This window comes from Triticum aestivum, chromosome 4D (genome assembly GCF_018294505.1).
Source record: "Triticum aestivum cultivar Chinese Spring chromosome 4D, IWGSC CS RefSeq v2.1, whole genome shotgun sequence".
Lineage (NCBI taxonomy): Eukaryota > Viridiplantae > Streptophyta > Magnoliopsida > Poales > Poaceae > Triticum > Triticum aestivum.
The window spans coordinates 44175276-44186106 of record NC_057805.1 but is presented as its reverse complement, the minus strand read 5'-3'; the positions used below and the strand labels follow the sequence as shown (position 1 = coordinate 44186106).

General features: G+C 46.6%; 1 protein-coding gene across 1 annotated transcript; it reads left to right on the top strand.

Moving 5' to 3' along the window:
• Positions 1 to 3298: 3298 nt before the first annotated feature.
• LOC123096064 (calmodulin calcium-dependent NAD kinase) lies at positions 3299 to 10295 on the top strand. Its single transcript, XM_044517659.1, has 9 exons — positions 3299 to 3529; positions 3621 to 3782; positions 4975 to 5198; positions 5351 to 5412; positions 7081 to 7314; positions 7441 to 7570; positions 9049 to 9371; positions 9479 to 9620; positions 9734 to 10295. The coding sequence occupies exons 1-9, from the start codon at positions 3517 to 3519 to the stop codon at positions 9986 to 9988; spliced, it is 1545 nt and encodes a 514-aa protein (XP_044373594.1). The 5' UTR covers positions 3299 to 3516; the 3' UTR covers positions 9989 to 10295.
• Positions 10296 to 10831: the final 536 nt, after the last annotated feature.

Here is a 10831-nt window from a genome sequence, read left to right as displayed (position 1 = left end):
TAATATATATTTTCCCGTAAACTTTTATTAAAAGAATAAAAGAGGCAAAAACGAAATGTAACTAAAAAAGAACTAAATTGGCTGGCCGGTACAATCATCCTTGAGTGAGTTGGCTGCCATTCCTCGCTGGAGGCGGATAATAGGAGTACTCGTGATGGGCTGGGGGCTTATCAATTGTAGGCTTTAGCGGTTCGCACCGTGAGCAAGGTAGCTAGTTCACTATAAAAGAATTTTTTTGCTAAAAAAACTTATAAAAGAAAATTGTCTCAACAAAAAAACTTATAAAAGAAAATTGTCTCAAAAAAACTTATAAAAGAAAACTGTCTAAACAAACTTATAAAAGAAAATATCTCCTAAAAGAAGAAACCTTACTATGCGGAAAAAATCTTGTTGTAAAAGAAACTTCACTTATTTCTCAAGAAAAAAAATGGAACAACTTCACTTGTGTTCTCAGCTCTTATTTGTGTTCCAGTATAGCCACACATGTACGACAGAGTAACCGGTCTTCGTACAAATTCAAGGTAACTCAGTAATATAGTTTTTACTCTAACTTTTGCCTAAAAAGGAAAAAAAAATCTCTGCAGCACCCCATGCACTTCATTTTTGTTTCCCATTTTTGCGGCTACACCTTCTACCTCCTTTTAACTAACTTACCTTTTGATTCTCAAAAATAAAAACCTAACTTACCGCCTTTTCAAAGAAAATAAGCTACTCCCTCCGTTTTATAATATTAGAACGTTTTGACACTACAACACTTATAGATTATGAGATGGAGGGAGTAATAGCTAAAACGACCTTGACACAGATCGGTGAGCCAACCAGGAGGCGCCATTACTGATCGTCCACCAATTTGAAGTGCAAGTAGTATCTCTGTCCCAGGTCGCATCACGCCTAGCTGGCAGTGCAATCAATGGCAAGGCCCGTAGTAAAACCTAGAATTGACACCCACACGTACATCACAGTGACGGTACGTGCATGTTCCCTTTCCCTTCTCTCTACGTCAGATATTTCCATGTGCGCTGAAAACATATAAACAGCAAAAACGTCTTATATTTAGTCACGGAGGTAGCACCTGTGTAAAAAAAAGACGAAAGCCACAATCCATGAACCGGGCAATCTTTCACGCACGATTTGAGCGCAACACGATTTGAAAAAAGATTAAAGAAAGAGGCAATCCAATGACCTACTCCCTCCGTCTCATAATACAAGATGTTTTTTGACGCTAGTGTAGTGTCAAAAAAACATCTTACATTATGAAACGAAGTGAGTAGGTGACTTGTTGTGTGCGGATCATGTGTGAATTCGTCGGTGTACATAGCACTACTCTTGGCAAATATGCTGCTCCGGCTAGCAGCAGCTGGACCTGATCAAAGTGGTAGTATCAGCTGGACCTGATCAAATATGCTGCATCGCCGGCCTGGCTATAGGAGAGGAAGGTGCCGAGGCCACCTGCCCCGGACCCCCTCCCGAAGAAACAACCTCCACCACCGCGACCTCGTCCACCACGCCATCTGACTGAGGATCATCAACGAGCATGTGGGAGGGTACCTCCTCCTCCTCACACCTGACCGGAAGTGGCGAAACCTCCAGTAGTGGACTCACAGCATCCTCAAAATCCAGAACAGGTAGTGTGTGCTCAAACACCTCAGCGGACTCCACCCGCTCACTCCAAAGCCTCGGAGGTGCAGAAGCAGGCTCGAAAGACCCAAATCTGAGAGTAGTCGTAGGCACCGAGGAGGGTGGTGCCGTCCCATCCCCTGACATCTGAGATACAGCTCCCGGTGCAGTGGACGACTCTCGTCCATTATCATCAACCGGTGCCTCCTTAAGCCCCGAACTGTCATCTCCCTCGTGCATATCAGTATCAGTCCCGTTAGCCGCCTCGGCGAACAGACTCTCATCCTCAAACTCAATCACGAGGTTATAGACTTGTCCTCGATATGCCCACTTGACCACCTCAGGCACGTACTCAATGTCCAGAACACTGACCAACAGTCGGGCAATCCCGTGAGCTCTCGTGAAATCCATATCCACTCGCTCCGGTCTCCCCACCAAAATACCCAAACTAGCGACAACCCGAGCATCCTGCATCGGCTTTGAGGGAGCCCCAGAAAAACGCAGCCAAACTTGAGTCAGAGGCTTACCCTGAGGCTCGACTCTCTTCCACTCATGGAACTCAAGGACACCATCAGTACCCGGCACTTTGCACATCCCAAAACTCAGGAGTCTCTGAAGATCCTCAACCGAAGGGAACTCAACCCTAAACAGTTTCTCCTCAAGACTAACAAGCTCCCACTGGAAGTCACCTGAAGCTAACTCCTTCAGCCTCTGCACAATCTGTGTCTCAAAGACCTCTCCTCTGGTAATTTTGACTATCCCAGTAGTCAAACTCAGGGTCTCGTCAGGAGCCTCCCTCTCAGTAGGAGACTCAAAGAACGTTAGTTCAGCACAGTACACTCCATACATCATGAGAGACGGTGCGTCAGATATTTCCATGTGCGCTAAAAACATATAAACAGCAAAAACGTCTTATATTTAGTTACGGAGGTAGCACCTGTGTAAAAAAAAGAAGACGAAAGCCACAATCCATGAACCGGGCAATCTTTCACGCACGATTTGAGGGCAACACGATTTGAAAAAAGATTAAAGAAAGAGGCAATCCAATGACCTACTCCCTCCGTCTCATAATACAAGATGTTTTTTGACGCTAGTGTAGTGTCAAAAAAACATCTTACATTATGAAACGAAGTGAGTAGGTGACTTGTTGTGTGCGGATCATGTGTGAATTCGTCGGTGCACATAGCACTACTCTTGGCAAATATGCTGCTCCGGCTAGCAGCAGCTGGACCTGATCAAAGTGGTAGTATCGCTCAGTTAAGGCGCGTCCCTGACAGAAGCCGCAGCTCAGAAGCTCGCTCATATAAGTATTCCCCATGCTCAACACGCGGGAGTGATGAACAATTCTTTTTCTTCTCTCTTTGAGAACGAGCGGTAAGTTAACTACACCGACGATTGAGCAATGGCGTTGACCAATTAACGCCGCTACGTACGTGTACCGATTACCCACCACCAAGTCTCTAATTCCGGCATTGTGATATAGTACAGCCTTTAATAATCACACTTGGTCTATTGTCCCCAAGAAGAAGATACGAAGAGAGGGTGGGTGGGTATAGAAAAAGAGGAACAATATCAACGCCAAACAGCAACAGCTCGAATAGAATACAGGTACGGTGGTGGCGCGCAAACATCTCTTTCACGCCAAAAATACAGGCAGGCAACATGCATCTTGATATGCATCATCATCATCCGGTACAAGTACCATCTCCATCTCGGTCTCCGTTGCCGATGCCCATCCCACTCACCCGAGCGGCATATCGTCCCACCAAAGGTACGAGACAGACGGCATCCACGTCCTTGGCCTTGGGCCTCGCCTGCTATTTGCATCCCATTCTCCACTCACCCGACCCCGCGCGCGCGCTGCCATTCGATCCTCTCCTCCACTAGTCGCCAGTCGCCATGCAGCAGCAAGGCAAGTTCTGAGAGCGATCTGCTCGTCGGATTTCTGTGCTTCGTCTGGACCTATGCTCATCTATTCCTGTTCTTGCTCTGTTGGGTTGCAGATGGGTTCGCCAGGCAGCTGCTGCTCCGCGTCGTCGCGCTGTGCCATGGGAGTAGTAAGCTGCCGCCGCTGCCGGCTCCCCCGGCCATGGCGGAAATGCCGAGGGTGGAGATGGCCGGCGACGGCCGCGTCGAGCATCTCGAGAAGTTCTCCCACTACGTCGGTCAGTCGCCATTTCCACTCAATTGTTGTGCTTATTAATTCTCTCTTTGCGTGCAAATCTCCATTCAATCGTTGCTCGTTTTTCGCAACTCTTTAGTCTTTACAACAATCCGATCAACGAATCTGTTACCACTAGTTTCTTGAATACTCTATATATTTACGTGGATCGATGCTGCGTTCCTGTGATCGCCTTCACCATGAGGATGATACTGTTTTGTACTACTAGTTTCTGTTGCCACTTGATCTGATAATTTCCCCCTTTCTGATGACGCCAAGAAGCAAGCAACCAATTGTCCCAACACCAAAGGCTCTAACTAACTCCTGCAACCTTCCAACCAGAATGTTTTTTGTCTTGGTGCCTGAAATTTCGCACGCTCGGATGATTCCACCGAGAAGACACTAGGAAATTAACAAGATCCAAAACAGAAAGTAGTATGTATATCATGTCTAGCACTTCCTCTGCAAACTAATATAAGAGCGTTTAGATAATTAAAATAGTAATTTAAACACTTTTATATTAGTTTACGGAGGGAGTACAAGTTAAAAGTAAACCCTTGTGATTGACATGGGCACTGCTGCCTTGATGGAAGAGTAGCACCAAGCTAGCCACTGAACTGGAGTATATCTTCTCCTAGCTGACGCGTGTATGGATTCTCCATGAAAAATGAACACCTGGCCAGCCAGTCGCATACCCACTACCAGCATGACATCTCGAGGGATACAAACAGTGGCCGTCCCCGTCCGAAGCATGCACGTCGTACAGGTACGACACAACGCACCAAGTTCTGTTCTGAAGTCTCACGTGGTGAGGTTAAGGTTAAGCAGCCAGCGTTGGTGCTAAAACTGGACAGCGCACTGACCGAAGAAAGCAGTTAGCGATGATGATGGTACTTGATTTGCCTCCCTGGCCACAAGCCTACCAGCAGGCCGGGGCCCTTAAGCCGTCTCGTCGAGATCAATGCATGCCACTGGTACCGTACGGCGGCGATGCCATTGTCGAGCCGTCCATGGCCACAGCCTTTTCATGTGGCTCAAAGCTTCTTCTCTACTCCTCTGGAAAGATGAGGAGTGATTGAGAATTCCTGACATGGAGATCTGAGTGGGTTTAGTTTCTGCTCTAAATTAATGTTTCCCATTTACAGTAGTTGATTAATCGGTTCATTATGCATGATACACTGTATGTACGTATGCAGCTCGGCAGATTGGGTTCGAGGACGCGAGCGAGTGCCCCCACCTGTGCAAGGCGGCCAACAACTACCTCCGGCAGACCAACAGCTGCATGGCGGACGTGTACGGCCTCCTGGACGGCGTCCCGGACGCCGACGCGCTCTACGTCAAGTTGGTGGACGAGCTGGAGAGATGCATCCTCGGCTACTTCGCCTTCCACTGGGACCATTCCACCATTCTCGTCACCCAGGTACGTACGTACAACGATCTCATCGTCTTTGGCGGATCTGGAAGGAAGCAAAGTGGACGTCCGCTCGGCTCGACGAATTACGAGCGATGCACATGCACTGTGCATTGTATATGCCCTAAATTTGCCATCAATCACGCACGCTTAATGTGCAGGCCTTGAGCGTCGACAGCGCCAACAAAAAGAAGCTGAGGAACGTGATTCTGGAAGCTAACAGGTGAAAAGTCTAAACCCAACCGCAACCTAGCACCCCCTCCCTCCCCAAAATAAATGACTCGACTTTGTACTAGCTTTACAAAGTCGAGTCACTTAATTTGGGACAGAGGGAGTATTTGTTTATCATTTCCTATTTCTAAATTATAAGCAGGTTCGCGGTGTTTACAGTTGAGCAGAAACATACACAAAATAATTAAGGTGCGAAAATAAAAAGAAATGCTCAATGAACACCTGGAAACATTGATGTGCTTATGCTAGTGTTTCTTACCTCCATTTCTTTGCCGGTCGTGCATATATAGGAGGAAAATTGAAATGATGTAGTATCAAGCATAAATTAAGGTGTCTATTATTTGTCTTACCTTTTTTTTAATTGGCCTTATTTCTATTGTTGTTCACATATAGTACACAAACTTTGACTAAATTTTAATGGACCAGCAAGACTGAATCATACATGTCCCTACAACAGAATCGTGACGATGATGACCTTTCTAACAGATATCTTTATAAGCAAGTTTATCAAAAGAAAAGTACAGATATCTCTTAATTATACTAGTCGTTAGGTTGATGTGTTTATAATAGCAGTAGATGAGAGTGCTCATGATTTGTCTCCATTACTAATCAACTTGGGTATACGTTGGTATACATGCTTTCACCAAACAATTTTCTTTTCGCCATCACAATTTTCCTTTGGTCAAATTATTTGACCTGGCCAAGTACTTCGAATTACTTTTATAATCCCATAATCCAATACAGATGAGCATGAGCTACCTAACAGATAACTATCGGGAGTTTAAAAAAACGTAACTAGTGCAATCATCTCGTCTTCTAAGAAAGTGACATGTATAGGCAATAACTGCAAATACCTAGCTAAGAATTGTCTAAAATGGTGCAGTTTACGCCATTATTTTACGAGAGGCGCGAGACAGATGTAGTACATATAACTAAAACACACAACAATCCTACTTACATCGCAACACATTTACTGGCATGTGTGTCTTTTGCCCGTGTCAATAAATTGATAAGACGGCAGGAAGCTTCCGAAGATACACTATGTGCCTCATTTTATGTGCACATGTGCAAATGCTAACATATGCGACGTACTAGCGCATCACCCATAGACCCACAGAACCGCGGGTTCTCATTTCCAATTGTCCAAACTATTTGTTTTGTTTTGTTTGCAATAGCTGCCAAGACTACGACACGTGCTTAATAAAAACATGTTGAGACATGGCCCCAAAGTCATTGCTGATACGCAATAATTGAATCAACAGTTATTAATAGTAGCCTCATCTAAAACGTACCCTCCCACTAGGCCATGTATGCATCATGGAGTGGGCCAAGCCAGGTGTATGACAATGATGCTAACGCTATCAATGTTGGAGATTCGTTGTGAAGACATGCACTAGTCCATCACCTATATCATCGTTCACTCAACTACTCCAGTCGTCAATTCAATTGTAAATATCTGTTCCGGTCGTTGTTGGACAACAACAACAACAACAACAACAACTGCTAAGTAGAAGTGCGATCAACTATGGATAAAAGAGGGCATATAATCAAAGATGTACGCTAACATTGTCGTATTCCAAAAAATACCCTATGCATGAGTAATTAGTTAAAAGGCTTGCGTGCATAAAACTAACTGAGATTGGATGGATATGATGAGCAGGAAGCAACGATTCGAGCGGATTACGAAGGACCTGAAGGTGGCGCGGGTGTTCTCCACACTGGTGCACGAGATGAAGGCCATCGGCACGGTGACAGGGATGAACGGCGAGGAGGAGGCGCACTGCACCGACGTGATGGCCCCGGTGGCGCACAACGACCGGTCCCCGGTGCTGCTGCTGATGGGCGGCGGCATGGGCGCCGGCAAGAGCACCGTGCTCAAGGAGATACTTCAAGAGTGAGTGTCAAGGACTAGTATTTCTGTTTTTTCCTCGGTCGTTTCTTAGCACGTACACTTGTTGCAACAACTGTCGATTCAGTTGGAATATGAAGCCGAAGCATGGGTGGCGTTGTTGATTTTCAGGCCGTTTTGGATAGAGGCGGGGACGAACGCGCTGGTGGTTGAGGCGGACGCTTTCAAGGAGACGGACGTGATCTACCGCGCAATTAGCTCCATGGGCCACCACAACGACATGCTTCAGACAGCAGAGCTGGTACGTTATTGCTTGCAGTTATATAATTTAGATCGACATATACAATCACCATCGATCAAAATTCAAAATAAACATGTGTTGTTTCTCAGACGTTTAAAAATGGACAACCGTTGTTTCGACGACGTTTACAAATGGATCAACATTGTGACTTAGTTGTGGTTGGCCAGTCATACATCAATGGTTCTGCCCTTGGAATACATCAGTAGTTTGAATCTGCTCTATTTCAGTTTATTCATGTTAACGTGCCCAGCAGTCCAGACGACAAAAACGGCCCTGCGCTTTTTAGCTAGAAAAATGGGTGAGTGACCAACCGGCCGCTGAACGGTAGGGATCAGCAGCGATAGCACACATGGCCTAGCATAGCGGCGTAATTCATACTCCTACTGCACTGCAGCTGTCCGATCGACCGACCGACACTTTCTCCAACTGTATGGTATGTACTCAAGTACAGTGGAAATCTATGATATCTGTTCACCAAGCTAGAAACATGAACTGCTCTGCTCCTATGACCCTTCTCACTCCGACAAAGGCTGTGAGAAAGCTGAGGTCCAACGGAGCACTAGGCTTAATTAGATGGATCTGCTTTGTCTGTGTGGTGTAGAACATATATTTATCTTTGCTGATCTGCCGGGCCCACGAAATGCATACAGCATGGTTTTATTAGGATTTGGGCTAGCATGTTGGGAATCAGGGCAGGAGCAGGAGTAAACAGAGAAATGCTATTCCTACTATGACATCAGAAGGACAAGCCGCGACCCGACACCACAACGCCACACCCACCTCGCATCAGCGGTTGGGTGTGCCTATGCCGGTTTCTTGGCTGTGACAGAGAAGTCGGAGCTGCGGGCGGCGGGGCCACTGCGGCAACGATGACTCCATGAGGGCGGATCTCAGTGGACGGTGCTCTCCGAATGTTGCGCTCGACTAGGTCGATGCGAGGCTTGCAACTTTCCCCTGTGAAACTCGTCAGCAAAATCAGAGCAGCCATGTCATCGACGCTTCGGTCGACTGTTTGCCGTTTGTGGCCAGGTCGTCCACGAGTGCCCCATGTGGGGTTTGTAATCTTGGTTTTCGCCCGGTTTTCATCTAATTAACCGGACAACACTCTTCTTCTTAATCAATGAAAATGGCAAATCTTTGCCTCGTTTCAAAAAAAATAAAATATTCCTACTACTTCAGGATTTTATGAAGAAGTAGGTACTAGTTCAAATTGATGACCATTAGCTAACACATCAAGGGAGTAGCTACCAACCTAAAAACTGCACATACCGATTTTGAAGAAATTTTACGTAAGAATGACATCTTTCTAAAAAAAATCCCGTGTCAAGCTTGAAGACAAAGGAAATTGTTTCATTTGCACTTTTCATTGGGGAAAATTGTTGTCTTCCACCACATTTTTTTTATTGTGGAGCGTGATGATCGGCCTTTCATTTCATTTCATAAGCGCGTGTACTAAACACGCTGGGGTAACACAACAGGTGCACAAGTCGTCGACGGACGCGGCGTCGTCGCTGCTGGTGACGGCGCTGAACGAGGGGCGCGACGTGATCCTGGACGGCACGCTCTCCTGGGAGCCCTTCGTGGAGCAGACCATCGCCATGGCCCGGGCCGTGCACTCCCAGCGCCACCGCATGGGCGTGGGCTACAAGGTGGACGAGGACGGCACCATCACCGAGAACTACTGGGAGCCCGTCCCCAACGACCAGGACTTCGTCGCCGCCAACAGGGACCGGAAGCCGTACCGGATCGAGGTCGTCGGCGTCGTCTGCGACGCCTACCTCGCCGTCGCCAGAGGGATCAGGTACCACATATGATATAGTCACCTTATTATCTGCGTCGTTTGATTTTGTGTGTGTGTGTGTGTGCAAGTGTTGACAGTGAGTGAGATGATTGTTCTCTGCGCTGCAGGAGAGCGATCATGACGGGGAGAGCGGTGAGGGTGAACTCGCAGCTCACGTCGCACAAGAGGTTCGCGGCGGCGTTCCAGAAGTACTGCCAGCTTGTGGACGGGGCCAAGCTCTACAGCTCCAACTCCTTGGGCTCTCCACAGGTACTTTTTTTACTGATCAACTACGTACTCAGGACAAGCTAAGTTCATCTTAATTTCTACTACTCAGCTAGTAGTTGTTAATCAGCTGTCCACGAATTTCTTCTCTTAATTAGCTGATCGCGTGGAAGGGCGACATCAACGGCAGCCTGCTGGTGGAGCCGCGCGAGATCGACTGCCTGGACAAGGTGAGCAACCTCAACGAGGGCGCCACCTCCCTGCACGACCTCTACCCCGGCGGCGCCACCACCTGCGGCTCCCGCTCAATCTGGGACGACATGATCGTCGCGCCGTCCCGCGCCACCGTCCAGCGAGAGATCCGGGAGGCCATCCGCTCCGTGGAGCCGACGGTGACGCCGACCGCCTTGTAGCATCCATCCATGTTGTCATGTCGATGTTGCGGGCGCTGCTGGCCGGGTGTTCTTGGGCCTTAATGAATCGCGCCCATAGTTTTGACGCGGCAGACGGGGGCGAATTGGGGCAACTCTTTTTTTTTTAGGGTTCCATTGTTGTGTGTGTGTTTTTTGGGGTATAACGGTCGTTGGTACATACACCAATGTCTGCAGCTAGCAGTTCAGATGAAATGTATGTTGCGACATCCATTTGAGGATAAATAAATCTTGTAATTAATTACCTGAAGAATGATATTTCTATATACATAAGTCCAACTTTTAATAATATTTTAGCCCTTGCGTTTTCATAAATAAAATGTTTTCTAAGTTGACGAAGTGGATCTATCAGATGATGGAAACCAACTTTTTTCCCTAAAACATGGATAGATGACATACTAATAAAGCTTGTAAAGGAAGAAAATGAAAAAAAACTGAAAATATAAGAAAGGAATTCCTATTAGAAGTAAAAAAAAAAAATACAAATAGGTGATAGTACAACCCTACATGGCCCTTAATTTCTGCCAATACATAAGAGGCAAAATTGATCGCAAGTGTCGGTTTTCATTAATTAACTGGGTAATTCTGTTCACCTTAATTAATCGATGTGACAAATCTTCCCATTCCAAAACAAATTGATCACAAGTTGGAGTTCAGCATTGTAGTGGAATGCAGATGATGCTTGAGATGGACAAGGGAGCTACAGGCTGGAGTGACAGGGAGAGCAGATAAAGACTTCTTGCCGCATATAACAAAAGAAAACTCGAGATGTAAATTTCTCAGGTGCAAGGATCACAGTTTACAACTAATTAAGGCCATACGGCT

Coding starts and splice junctions, on each gene's coding strand:
- LOC123096064 (XM_044517659.1), top strand. Junction 5,413..7,080: donor GTGATTCTGGAAGCTAACAG/GTGAAAAGTCTA, acceptor TATGATGAGCAG/GAAGCAACGATTCGAGCGGA. Junction 7,571..9,048: donor TGCTTCAGACAGCAGAGCTG/GTACGTTATTGC, acceptor GTAACACAACAG/GTGCACAAGTCGTCGACGGA.